Raw genomic sequence first — 14915 nt, 5'->3', positions numbered from 1 at the left:
TCACTTGTGAGTGACGTAGCTAAACATTAGGGACTACGTACAGGATGTTGTCTTAGCCTTGAATGTACTTCAATAGCAGGTTTTGTGATACACTTGTAATAATACACTTATTGACCAACCCTTCGGAAATCATGGGCGTAACGACGTTTGTTGTATTAATTTTTTAAACTGGAAGAAAGTTATTATCTGTAAATTGACGTCTTGCTAATTAATGTGCGAGTTTGTTTGTTTTTTTAGTATTCTCCAACAATACATTATTAGTTGGGTTAGAGGGTTTTTAAACTAGAATATTAAATGTGCCAATATGTTTGGTTCGGTATCTTTTTTAATTTAGAAAAAAAACATTCCTTAAAAAACGCTAGTCTGTAATCGCCAGTCTGTTATACCTTTTTTATAGTTCTAGTCGTGTCCTGCTTAGCTGACCGATTAGACCGTTCGGGAACTAGGCCACGACTCTGGATGTCCCCACCAACACGAATAGGTCACAGAAATGCAATCAACAAGTACTTACAATAATTCGTTTACACTTAGGGCCATCAAAAGATTATGGTTAAGCAGCAGAAGAATAGTAGTAATTAACGCATGATCGAAATACTTTAATGCCTGTTTCATTTACACCGTTTCTAGGAAATTGGTAACTGCTGTACCCATCTATGTTATACTGCGAACTGTGCCTGATGTTCAAAGTTACTAGAAAAGTAGCAACAAGTTGTCCGTAAAACCAGGTCAAAATGGAACTCCTGAAATCATCATAATATTCATAGGTACTTAACACATTCTTGTCAAATTGCTTCAAATACAAACATTAAAAATGTAATAATTCCTTCGTAATAATAAAAATCACACAAAAATTGCGCTGTCATGGTAATAGTAGACTGGCCGACGATAACTTCCATCGGAAATGCTTCGCGCTGCGAAAACTTAGTTAAACCTTTTTGCATACACGGCTTAAATTAAAAGCGTGTAAATGGACCCTCGGCCAGCTGACAGACTATAGGCATTATTAGGTGTCGCGATGCAAATTCATTTAATACTCGGACATGCGAAAAATTAAACTAATCAGTTCGTCGGTGACCGGGGGTACCTACCGCTCGTGTGCAATTATGCAACCATTTGGAGTTTACTAAGTGAATTACAAGCGTGCTTTGTTCGATACCTATGTGTTGTGGAAGATAGCAGTGCTGACCCACTTCAATCATTCTTGGAACGTCAATATTTTTTTTAATTGTTTTTATAATCGAATAGTTAAATTGAGATTGTATTTTGGACTTAACAGGCAGTTAGTAAGTAAATTGTAACCAATTTCATTATAACTTCTTTATCATATACTGACAATTCATTTTCATACTTTCCATTCAATCGTAACATCATTAATTAGTGGATGTGGTGGTATCGTAATTTGTAAAGGACAGAGCGAAATCAAGCTATTGTTAACTTCAGATATTTCTCGATGCACCGACTGACATACCCTTTATTATCATATCAGTGTCATATTGTACGTTGGATTATTTAGTTGCTTTGTTCACATTAATTATGCGACCTTTTTTATACATTGGCGTATTATAACATGAGTACAAAGTCATTGAAAACTCAGAACAACTACGGGCCCACTTTTCAAGAATTTCCTAAAAAACATTTATAACAAAAGGGGTGAAGTTTTTATATGGCTTTAGATTCATAATTTCCCCTGGCATTGAAAATTACTCCCCTAAAAAAATGTTTGGTACGGTGACACAAAAAAAACTTTTGAGCAACCGATGGGGTGCTCACGTGTCTATGGGATGTTTAGGTGCCTCGTGACCGCCACGGACAATGGTGATCAGCGTCACGTGGCACCTAACTAGACCTACTTCACTGCCATCTGAATTTTATGTGGTCGACACAGACTGAAGCCCTGAAATAATTGACATGTGTCGGCTTTCGCTAAGAAACACCACTTCATTAATAATATTCATAACTTTCATTCTTAAAAACCATATCTAGGAACATCATTTTATAACAGCATAAATCGATTTGCGATATACCTCAATTACCCGAACTGACACAGTAGCCGGTATAACTTCAATATGAACTAACAACTTACTAAGTAATTAGTATTGTATGGAGTGTGGAAAACTAAGATAATGCTACTAATTTGTCGTACGTTATAGAAGTTGAATATGTTACCACCATGTGTTGCAAGTCTTACAACATCCCCTGAAGTGTCACACAAAATATTAGGAAGCGATGCCCTAGTTAGAACGTTGATATTTTTTCGCAGGAACCCGTTCGCTACATTTTTACCCAAGGTTTTGCAAACTAAACGCATTAAATCTCCGATAACAGCTTAACGTGATTTAAAAAATATGCAAAAAAGTGACCACGGTCGCGTAAATTATTTTGTATAATTATCCTAACAGTTTTCTACGTGGAAATTTTAATTTGGTAAAAAAAATATAATCGCTGCTCGAGCATCTTATTTCGATAGACAGATAAATACCTCAATTCTTTTTAAATATTTCGGAAATACAAAACAAAAAACAGATTATTTTTTTAAATCCACTTCATAATGACGCTCAACATTATTGACAAAAAAGTACGGAATGATTTAATTTTTTTTTTGCAATACATGTAGTACTAATTAAAATCGGTGAAGGAACCCTAAGCATGTAAGTTACCGGCCTACGCCCCGGCGGTGGTGCAAACAGCGCGCTCGCCATAAAGCCTTCGACCAAGCTACCTAATAGACAGCTTCAACGGCGTCTCCTGAATTTCATGTTGCGGACGTGAAACTTCTAATAGTTACTTTCATTTTTTATTTTTTATATCACAACCCAAATGATTCGGTTATCGTTTGGAAAATTCGTTACTTTTTAGTGCATTTTTTGTGCGTTAAAAAAAGTTTTTTTTGGTGTGTTTTTGTGAAATTGCATTTTTTTTTAATGTTTCATATTTGAGACTCATGTCTCCTTCTACAATATTTTTGCGTTTAATTTAAATAAGTTTTGACGGCCCTTTGACGGTTCTTCCGTTTTTTTAAAAAAGCGCGCTTATTTTTTTTTTTACTGGACTTTGCAACATTTTTTTTTACTAATTATTGGTGTGCTAACGGATGAGTATATGTGTGTCGTTTGGTGTGCAGGGGTTCTTTCGCCGCAGCATCCAGAAGCAGATTGAATACCGTTGCCTCCGTGACGGCAAGTGTCTTGTTATCAGACTGAACAGAAATCGTTGCCAGTTCTGCAGATTCAAAAAGTGTCTAGCAGTTGGCATGAGCCGTGACTGTGAGTATTCTTTTATTTTTCAAAAATACAACGACAGTGCAGCTATCAATTTTAAATTCTATAGAATATTTTATGAACGATTCATTTCAATTAAAATGTATTTATCTATACTAAATATGAATTTCTAGTTCCTAGTATAGTAGTTTCTTTCTAGTTCCGATTGTTTATAATAAATATTGAGCGTTAATGAAACAAGTACGGATGTTCATTTATAATGATGTACACATGTACATATATTATTGGACTACATTCATTCAATTAGACCTAGTTTTGTATTTTACCGTTATCTGCTATTATTGTAACATTACAAATTGATGCACTTACAAGGTAGTTTATTTTAGTGATTAACAAAGTTCATTTAAATTAAGAGTATTGGCCAGGGAACGCTGCACTTTCCTTTATTGTATTTACTTACTTGCGCGCGCTGTAGATAGCAAGGAAGGCGCATATTTTACCGACTTGTTACCTGACTGTGATTTAATTTTAACTTCGATAGAATATTGAAATAGTTCTCAATAAAAGCTAAAGTGCATCTATACTAAGATCATCTTCGTATAGTAGAAAGCTTAGCCGCAGACTCCGCTTCGCCCTCATTGGTTATCCATCCTCATTTAATATAGCTTTAGTGAGATAGTTTTGGTTTCGATTTTATTTGACTTCAAAATTAATTCTTCGCTGAAATAACTATGCACCATTTTGAAGACACAACTTATGTAATGTTACGATATGTGTACTTGCCCACGCTACCGTCTACCTTTGCATTGTTGTACAACTACAACACGTGGTGCGCGAAGTCCGATAGAATGAAATAAGCTTCTAGCATCAATCATTGCTTCCTAGAGCAATCCGTTCGGAGTATCGCAATTAATATGCAACAGGAAATTACAATCGACGCGGCGCAGAAACACTGGGCGGTGTCAATGTACAAATAGTCACACCTATTTTCCAATTGTCGCATGGAGTTCGCATTTGAGTGCACCGCGGCGTGCGAGATGCACCGGCTCGTATTGCGGCGCGACTCGACTGTAATGAGGTCCCTTCCCGCAGCCGTGAGATACGGCCGAGTCCCCAAGCGTCCCCGAGAAGCCGTCGTCGCCGAAGTGAAGTTAGAGCCGGCCGCTGCCTACGCCGCTAACGTCGAGGTGATCCCGCCGCCCGAAGCCATGGAGACGGAGCCCGCGCGCCCGGAGATGTCCAGCGAGGAGCTGGTGAAGCTGATCACGACAGCGCACCGCAAGACCAACACCTACACGGAGGAGCTGCATGTGCCACTGCCGCGCGACGTCTACATGCGGATCCATGACGACTCTGAAGGTGAACATTTATTTTATTTCATTAAGATGATTTCAGCTCACCCCAATGAAGTCGTGATGAGAATTTCCAAAATCGTTTCTTGGAATCAACATATTTTCTCTTAGCAAAGTGTGCATGTCAACTGAGGTAATCGTAATTATGTTTTTTTTTCTCAACTGATGCAAAGAAACAATTTTTGAAGCGTTACTTAAAATAATATTTAGGTCAACTTAAGTATAAATCTATAAATAAGCTAATAGTTATGTAGGTCGCTAAGCTCACCAGAAAAATCAAAAGTCGTGCATTTAGTTTTGAATTTAGAAATAGGAATGGATAGTTTCTACTATCTTTTGTTTTTTAGATAGTCCGCATTACAAAAATGTACATGTCATAATAAAATTACATTTAAATGTGATTTTAGTTCTGGGGTGTTATTTAAGCAATTTCTGGTTACAATGTTGTTCAGAAGTTTTCGAAATTAATTTTCATCTAGGTACTTTTGGTGCTGACTGTACCTACGTACTTACATCCGAATTTAAAAACTTACTTATTACTTCTTCTATGTCCATATCAACCGAAACTAATATTAACGTTTTCAGCATGAAAAGAAGTGCAGTGCCTTTTTAATAAGTAGGTCAAATGCGGTCGGCTCAAATTCAGCCTACTGTTCATTTCTAATCATTCCGTGCAATATTAAACTGTCAATGAATACCTCAATAAATAGTTTTAGTTATAAATCATCATAACTTGCTTACTTCAAATATCAAAAAATATAACTAATGATTCTTGTAAGATACACTTTATGTATTTACCTCTTTGTATCGTCGGCGCCATATACCTATACACTATCTGTTCCCCGCGGGTTCACCCACGTCCCAAGAGAGCCACTACCCGCACCCGGGTAAAAATGTACTTTATCCTTTCTCAGGCTCTAGTCTATCTCCGCACACATTTAATCGGTCCAGTATTTTTCATAAGCGCGGCATACAGACAGACAGAATTATCATCTATCGCATTTATGATGTTATTGAGCTATTAGTGCCTATCAAACGTCGTTGAATTACCTTGTTTCTATTGAATGTACAAAATAGATACATGTTTCACAAAGTCAGTGAAAGGTATCTGAATAACTAACTAACCACTGCAGTTAGGGCCTCTTCATCTAATATGCAAGATGGCCCCAATTGGCCTACTTCCCCCATGCGATATTATTTTGTTTTTTCATTAAGAACTCATTATATAATGACAAACTACATCTGTGTATTGAAACTTGTTGTAAATTGTTTAACGGTAAAAACGTTTTGCTATCGATTCAGTATAGAATTTACAAGGATTTATGTCATTGCTTATTTCAAATTGCAGTTGAATCGAACCAACCTTGATAGCTCATTAAAGCCCTTAATATCGAGTTGTGTTTCTTTAAACTTGAAGACAAAAAAAAGTAATAGATAATAATTTTCTCGGAAATAAAACTGAAAATGAACGTTAGATAAAATGACATGTGTAAGAAATCTAAAATAAGGCTTTTCAAATAGTGAGCTTAAAAGGCTGTCGATCACGCCCACGCAGACCTTTATCAAGTTCACATCAACGAGTGCATGTCGCTATTGAAAATATTTTTTTTAAAGTTCACGCGTAACTCGATAGGGGTGAGCGTATCACGGCGTGTCGGGTGCAGTCACCGGTTTATTTTTAACTAGCTTATCCCCGCTGCTCTACCCTACTGCTATCCTGCTACGCTACTTCCCGCACTCGGATAAAAAGTTGCGTATGTCGTATCTCAATCGATTATGTGTAAACCAAATATCATCTAGATTTGTTCAGTAGTTTTGGCATGAAAGCCGGACATTCAGACAAAGTTACTTTCGCATTAATAATATTAGTTGCAATTGAGCAAGTAAGTTCCTACAAACATTTGATATCCTTAGGCAAGTCATAATGGCCTACTAGATAAAACAACCAACCTCTCAAGTATGACTGTAGGTCGATTCTAGGCCTTTGTCCAGCAGTGGGACGATAGAAAGGCTGCTGATGATACTAAGGCGGTATGGGATGGCTATAGGGTGTGACAATACAGAACTAATCCCTAATATGCAACGCTTTGTAGCCTAAATCTTAGCGCCTGACCGACAATGATTAATTAAGTTATAAAATTCTAATGAGCTAAGTTAGGCGGTGATTGCCACGTGTTGATTACAAGTACGACGTAAATCATGACCCACAGAGACTAGTGTTTGGACTACCGCAGCAATCTTTAAGCCTCGTGCATTCCATTAAACATTAAGTTGAATCATTTATAATAATTTGTTGAGTAACGTCAATTTGGTTTCATTTTTCCTTTGTAACTATCGGGTTTCACTGTTAGTAGGAAGTACGATTTATTTTATAGGAATACGCTTAGACACTCATTAAATATTTATTTGCCCGATGTGTGCATAGTTTTCATTAGGTATTTAGTCTTTGAAACCTTTTAGAAGTTATTGGATCCGCACAGATGATATTCTAGGGAAAAACAAAAGAAGTAAAAACCGTTTTGGACCGAAGCAGTGCCAGCTCATGCTGTCACTGTCATGTATCTGACGTCTGACTGCACGTGCTGCTGCCGCTTACAAACCAGTAGTTTAGCTGCGGCCGACTTCATGCAGTCCCGGCATGTGCGGTCGGCTGCAAGAATTCAAAACTTACCTTTAGTAATTATTATAATGAAGTGGTCAATAATTTTATTTGAGAAAATCTTGCAGTTTTAAATGCAAAACTTTACCTTTACGAAACATAGCCCATTCCTTCCGATCTTTAGCTTTTTTTGGTAGTAGGTTCTGAAGTTTACTAATTACCTACTAGCGGGATTCCGGAGCTTCGCCCTAATGTAGACTTGCAAATCATCAGAACAGTTGTTTAGTAGATACTATACCTAAAAACCAAACAAAAGCTAATATGGTTCAAATCCAAGAGGAAAAGCGACTTCTTAGAAAAGTTTTTGTATACGTACGATGAAAGTTTTTAATTTTAAGCATTTAACTGGTGGAAAAGAAAATTGTAGACGTTATTCATTTATTTATTATTTATTAAAAGGTATATTTTATATTATTTAACGTACAAAATGTCCAAAAAACTATAGACAACATAGTTTGTCTGTTGGATCACATATCTTAACTATTATTGACTTAGAGTATATTTTTCAAGACATGCTGAAAGTTTTCATATTTATTTCTCTTTGTTTATCACGAGTATACATAGTAATAATTGCTTTCAATCCATGAACTATTAGGCAGTGGCGGCGAGGACGTGGCGTCGTCGAGCACTGATGCCGTGACCGACATGCGGTCTATGCTGTGGCACAGATTCGCGCAGCAGATGACTCCCGCCATCCCTCTAGTGGTCGAGTTCGCCAAACGACTGCCCGGCTTCTTCAGCCTCCCGCAAGATGACCATCTCATCCTCATTAAGGTAAACAGCTGCAAACCCACGTAAGCCTTGGGCGAATTTTCATTTCCAAATGTTACATAGACTTTTTGATATGTTGAAGTGATACTTTAACGAGTTTTGAAGTAAAGTTCAGAGCTGATGTACTATCGCACCTTCCTGTGAACTTACTATTTCCGAGCGTACGTCTTGTCCGCTGTTATATACTTTAGGTCTCCCGCACTCGGCGGCGGACTCTCTTACAACTTTGTCTAACTTTTCCTTTACTTAAGCTTGTCTAATTTTCGTAAAAATATACATATTTTTTACTTGTTGCGCAGCATTTATTTTATTTGCGAATTTGTTGTACCTATTGCGAAGTGTCGCTTTGCGTGTCCCAAATCAGTCACCACCATCAAAGCTATGCATCACCAGTAACGATTGGACCCTGTCAGTGTGTATTTATGTCCGCAGCAAGGGTTCTTCGAAGTCTGGCTGACTCGTGTGACCGACCACTCTACTCAGGAGTGCATCATGTTCGAGAATGGCACTACATTTACCTATCAGGAGCTGATGGTGATGTATGATGTAAGTAATCAAAGCCTCAATTTTTTTATAAATAAAAAGAGTTAAAATTACTTTTAACGGAGTACACATATGACATAGATAATGAGGCGAACGAGTAGGTACCGAACGAAATTAACTGCAAGGTAATATGAAATAACTGTTTACACACATAAAAATTGCAGGTATTATGTTACGATCAAGTTCAAATATAATATGCATTTCAAGGGAATACTCAGTTGCTAGACGCTCTTTACAGTACATTACATGCAGTTGTTTTATGTGTCGCACGTGAACGCCGTCTACGTAAGCAGTAAATAATTTCATGGCAAAATACACGTAACATTTTGACGAATTTAATACCATTGCTATGTCTATACCTGACACGACAATAACTTTTCTATGAAAACAATGTAATTTACACTAGTAAAAGTATTACCCTACCATTCATAAAATAAGTAAAATGTGCCTGAAAACGGTTGCTACGAAAGTGCTACGGCGCGCTACGAAATACGGCAGATTACTATTACTTGGTCAAAGATTTTTTTATTTCTTTCAAATAGGTGGCCTATTTAAGAGCTCTATCGAAACGTCAAACCAGTTGTACGGCAGCAAAGAGTGTGTATGGAGAAGAACTGGCGAGAAACTCCACAGACACTCTTTAAAAAAACTGTTGATTAGATTAGTTTTCAAGCTATCCCTGAGAAATTTATACAGTGCAAGTGAAGCGTATAGCTCTTTTAGTTCAACAATGCTAAAGACGTCGTTGGCATAGTAGTCACTTCACAGTCTCCAGTTCGATTCAGGGTCGGGCCGAAATCACTTTGTGTGTTATAAGTTTCACAAAGCAGCCCCGTGTCTAGAAGTTGGTGATTATACACTCGTGCCTAGGATAACAAGTAAATATCGGTCCTGCCAATCTCTCTTCGATCGTGTCGGATTTACCGCTCGTACTTGTGTTCGGAAGTTAGTTGCAGACCGCCATTGAGTTTTGCGAGAACTTTACGCCGTTGATTTTCTAACTAGACATAAAAAAATCAATAGATACATAAGATATTGATAACCGTAGTATGTTTTTAATTGTTGTCGTTTGCTGCTACACAATAACTGTTACAGGGACATGTCGGTTCTTACATAAGTCCACACTTGCAGTATGTGTCGACCTCCGATAGTATTTATCGATCGTAATAATTATACGATCGACCAACGGCTTAATTAAAACTGAGTGCCGTAGTTTAAATTATTTTATTTCTACTTGGAAATAAGTAATTGTACAAATTCATAGGTGTGTAAGTGTTCATATTTGCTCGAAAGTGTTACACATTCTGTAGGAGTTATAGGGAATGTAAGCTACTGCGCTGACGACGTCGAATGGACGATTGACTAAAACAAAGCTTCTAGGGTCGTTTAAATAAGGGTTTATTATAGTTTTACTTATCCACCCAAATTAAGTATCAATTAATTATGTTCCAGCAACCATTTGCGACAGCACTGATGACGTACATTTGGAAAATTCTGAGGATGCAGATCACCGAGGAAGAGATGGCCTTGTACACCAGCACCCTGCTGATGTGCCCGCACCGCGTCGGCCTCAGCACCCCCGACCGCATCAGTGGTCTGCAGCAAACCTTGAATGACGCACTCATAAATAACGTAAATATTTCCATTCAACACTAATGCCTGCCTTCTATTGACAAGACCAAAACTATTCGATTCGCTCATAGATTTTTTATTACATAAGCCAACGGAATAATCGGTTGATTTTGATTCTGACAGATGATAACCAGCGGAGGTGGTCCTGAGGCGACAGCCATTGCCCGCGCCCGCTACGAAGCCTTCGCTGCGGCCAGGAACGAAGTCCGCCTCATAGGGGCCCGACATCACGTTCTTCTCTCGTATCCTCGAGAACGCTGGCCACGCCTGTTGCTGCCTGATCTGTTCATAGAGATATTTGATATTCCGAGGTACGAAGATCAGACTGAAGCAGTTGCGGCGCCGTCGACTTCGGCGGTGACTACGTCGACGGCGGTGGTTGTGGCGCCGGTCGCTCAGTCCTCCCAATCCCCTCACTCCTCTCAAACTCCTCAGGTCCCGCAGCGCGGCTAGTTTGCGACAACAGTAGGATGCAATGTCAACATCGATGAAGAAGGCTTGACTGATGAACTTATTGGAAATATTATTTTATAACATTTTAGGATAACCTATTGCGCCAAAGTTACTATCCACATATTTTCTAACCATGAACAGCATTGAAAGTATTTGATAGTCAGAGCCCTACACATTCAATGCCAAGCAAATTATGGCTTCTCTCTTAATTGCAACACAGTCTCTGAAAGTTTCATTTTACCGTACAAGGCCGAAAGGTTTTCAGAGGAAAATGTTTATATAATATTTTAGGATATTCAAAATTTTTAGGTACCATTTTCTTTAGCCGATGTTTAGTATTATTTATTACTTGAATGATTGGATGACGCCTAGATTACGGTCTACGTATGTAACGTGGAATATCGAAGGGGGTGCATTGTCGCCGCCAACTATAAGTACCATGAATAGTAAATATGGATAAGGCCTTAACCCTGGTAGTCATTTGGATAGGCAGTCAATTTAAAGTAGGTGTTCGAATATGTTGAATCCATTTAAGTTGCTCATCTGGTCCTCTGATTGGTCCTTGTAGGTAGTACCTAACACCGTTTGTATGGAATCTCGTATCAACTAGGTATGTTTATAACATAACTTCGCTATCAACTACGTCATTAAGCTAGTGTAGCATTTATTTATTTAAATAGTTCCTTGTGTGAAAAGCTTCTCGATATTTTGTTATAAATAATATAGTTTAATTACTCTCAATTGATTAACCTGTTCTGATTTAGTTGGTAATGTTAAGTTATTGGGCTAAGTATTTTTTGATTGATAAAGAACTGTAAATTGATTTAATTTCTAAAAATAATCATTATTAGGTATTTAATTTGAACCGACTTCTAAAGGAGAAGGTATTGCCACCCGATATGTTCAATTTCTATTATATTATTATTTAGTTGAATGACGAAGTCATGACATAACTTATAAGGAACTCTTCTCTCGATGTCTCTCTTAGGATAGGAACTGTAATATCAACTTTTCTTCGTTATCTAACCTTTAACTGAAAGGAAAGTGGTTGCATAAATGAAAAGATCTCTTGAACCCTTTCAGACATTGCTCTTTTTCTAATCGTCATTGTTCTTTTTCTCGATTGTTTTAGTTACTTACTCCTAATGATTGTTGTCAAAAAATATATTTTTATCGGAAATCAGGAGTATTAAAGTATTATAGTTTTTTTTTCTGTTGTTAAATTTTTATTATTGTTTAAATGGGGGTTGTGGGTACGTAGGATATAAAATATCCTGTTTATCAGACAACATTATTACTTAGAGTACCTATATGTTAGGTTTGTTTTTGTTCATACTATCACTGCGATAAAAAGTTTTTCTAACTTCTAAGCTTAGGTTACAAAAACTTTATAAACTTATGCGTTTAATATTACCTATGTATAATAGTCTGTTTTTTCTTCATTTTAAGAGTTAATATAAAGTGCTTAGCTGTACTAGTTAATAACTCCTAAATTAACTTCAGTTGAATTCCAATCCAGAAAAGAGTGTAATTTTTTTGTTAAAGATTTAGCAACACATTTAGGACTGTACAAATCACCACTCCGTGATCAAATATGTGTAACACACAAGAATAGGTATACATTGTATGTTCTTATGTGCCGTATTAACATAAATTATGTATTCCCACACAGCATAGATCAGTTTCAAGTTTTGTTAAATAATATTTTGCTCAAATTTTTCTATTTTTATTTGGATAATTTAATGTGTAAAGTCTGTAACTATCACCCAGGATAGTTAACAGAAAATACGTATTTATTAAATGGGAACGCAATATACCTAATGAACGATCAATGATCTATTTTTGCTTTCAACATAATTGCTAACGTTTCGTTTCACTGGCTGCATTTTTAAATCTTCTTCTTCCTCCTGCCCTGTTCCCAATTTTATTTGGGGTCGGCGCAATATGTCATCCTCTTCCATTTTCCCCTGTCAATCGTCATACTAACACTCACTCCCTTCCTATTCATGCCATCTTTCAGGCAATCCATACATCTTTTCTTAAGGTGTCTACACACCAAAGCCGCTGATGCCGGCCGCCGGCTTTCATAGAGTATTTGACAATTACTAGAACACCACATGCCGCGGCAGTCGTGCCGCCGGGTCACCGGCTTTGGTGTGTAGACCCCTTTAGGTCTTCCTTTTCCTCTCTATCCACCTACATTTTAATTTAGTTGCATGCGTATCATACCTCCTCACTACATACAAGCCCATACCATGACAATCTTCTACTTCTCATCTTTTCTGTAACTGGCGCTACTTTCAGACTCCCTCTAATGTTATCTTTCCTCACTTGAAATACGGCTGGCTGCATTTTTAAATACGTCATAACAATATCAATTTAGAACTTACATAGTACATAGTATTGCGCTTGCATTTACTCAGCATTTGCACCTTTTAGATTTATCATGTAATCATTTATCGTTCATTGTAACAATAGGTACTTATAAATAAATATATTAAATACCTATGTATATTTTGTTTGTCGTGGTAAGCCAATGTATATTAGCTGTTAGTGGAATGATATTCGGAATTCGTTTAAGTTAAATTGCTGTTGTTTAAATTAAGACATAGAGAGAATGACTTGTAATATTTTCCTCGAACTTGATCGGTTTCAGTTATACCTATTGGGTTCAAAGTAAATATAGTTGGATAGGTAGGTAATTTTAATGTTAACGATGCGAAATAAGGCATTCTTCGGAAATCGATCAAGTAGCAGTGAAAATAAATTAGTACTGCTAAGGTTATTTAATGTAGTATACCTACTTAAGTTTTGCTTTTAAATATACTTAGGTATTTTGTGTCTACGAAGCATAAAGATCTCAAAATCTGAACTGTATAGTATGTAGAGATCCATCTTCTGTAGGCCATACACTCTTCAATTGGTGTGTTTAGTCTCGTATTAATAAATGTCACTCATCGAAGTGCTTGCTCTCAAATGGCGTTTTATTATCTCTTTAAAATACCCAGCAAGTTTTTTCAACAGATTAACAACATTAGCCGACAAGCTTATTTTTACAGCCTTTACACAAGATATAAGGCATAGGTACACACTACAAAGATTCAGCTGGACCTCGATTCGGCTAATTTTACTTAAGCGACATACGATTCACACCCGACGATCCAATCACGACTCAATTACGATTGGAGCGTATGTGGAATTCTGCTATATTTATTCAATTTGATTTTGAAATAAACGTTTTTATCCTTTTTTTTCTGCTATTCAATAATGAATTAGACCTGTCGTCCTGTATGGATCTGAGTGTTGGGCATTGAAAAAGAGGGATGAGAAGAGAGTGCATGTAGCAGAAATGAGAATGTTGAGAAGGATGTGTGGTGTGACAAGAATGGATAAAGTGAGGAAAGATTACATTGGAGGAAGTCTGAAGGTAGCGCAAGTTACAGAAAAGATGAAAGTAGAAGAAGATTGTCATGGTATGGGCTTGTTATGACGAGGGATCTTACGCATGCAACAAAGCATGTGCTAAGTATGAATGTAGATGGGTGGAGAAGAAGAGGAAGACATAAGAAAAGATGGATGGATTGCCTGAAAGATGACATGAATAGGAAGGGAGTGAGTGTCAGTATGACGAGTGACACTCACTCCTCACTCACTCGTGACAGGGAAAAATCATTTTTCCCTGTCACTCGTCATACTGACACTCACTCCCTAAAATGGAAGCGGAAGACATATTGCACCGACCCCAAATAAAATTGGGGACAGGGCAGGAGGAAGAAGAAGAATAATTAATCATATTGTCTGCCAATGATTAACGATTAACGATTGCAATGTGATTTTAGAGCAAACTGCCGTATAGATCAAACGGCGGACCAATCGCAAACCAATGAAATGTCTTTGGAATACGATTGGTCTCAGAATGCCTGCTAAAGGTTAGGACTGCTATTGCGATTCAATTTTGACATTATTAACTTAGCAGAATCGGGCACTTGTTTGATTGAATGGCTACTTTATCCAGTTTGGCTGCGACATAGATTACAAGATCTGAAAATGTCGTTTGAGCCGCTTTTACTCGAATTAGAAAACTCTGAATTGATGGTGAAATACTCGAAAAGGCTGATGGTTTGTATGAACTATGTATAAAGTACTAAAAACTACGTATAGGCACAAGCTGTTGATTTGCATCCGTGCAAACTTCAAGGCGGTTGACATAAAATACGTAAATAATCAATTGAAAGTATGGCATGCGGGAAATAGCTGATATGTGCTGCTTTTTTTGTTTTGTTCTTG

At 37.3% G+C, this 14915-nt stretch overlaps 1 protein-coding gene across 5 annotated transcripts in view; it reads left to right on the top strand.

The window, feature by feature from the left end:
- The window catches only part of LOC110374601 (ecdysone-induced protein 78C), a 68916-nt gene extending 55311 nt beyond the window's left edge, over positions 1 to 13605 (top strand). For all 5 annotated transcript variants that reach the window (XM_049838530.2, XM_049838521.2, XM_021332373.3 and 2 more), the window contains 6 exons: positions 3122 to 3263; positions 4311 to 4577; positions 7825 to 8003; positions 8433 to 8546; positions 9996 to 10175; positions 10299 to 13605. In XM_049838530.2, coding sequence (XP_049694487.2) covers positions 3122 to 3263; positions 4311 to 4577; positions 7825 to 8003; positions 8433 to 8546; positions 9996 to 10175; positions 10299 to 10628 — 1212 coding nt within the window. In that variant the 3' untranslated portion in view covers positions 10629 to 13605. The remainder of the gene's footprint in view (positions 1 to 3121; positions 3264 to 4310; positions 4578 to 7824; positions 8004 to 8432; positions 8547 to 9995; positions 10176 to 10298) is intronic.
- Positions 13606 to 14915: the final 1310 nt, after the last annotated feature.

The sequence above is a fragment of the Helicoverpa armigera genome, chromosome 1 (genome assembly GCF_030705265.1).
Source record: "Helicoverpa armigera isolate CAAS_96S chromosome 1, ASM3070526v1, whole genome shotgun sequence".
Taxonomy (NCBI): Eukaryota; Metazoa; Arthropoda; class Insecta; order Lepidoptera; family Noctuidae; genus Helicoverpa; species Helicoverpa armigera.
The sequence above is the reverse complement of the archived record's forward strand: the minus strand, read 5'-3'. Positions and strand labels throughout refer to the sequence as shown.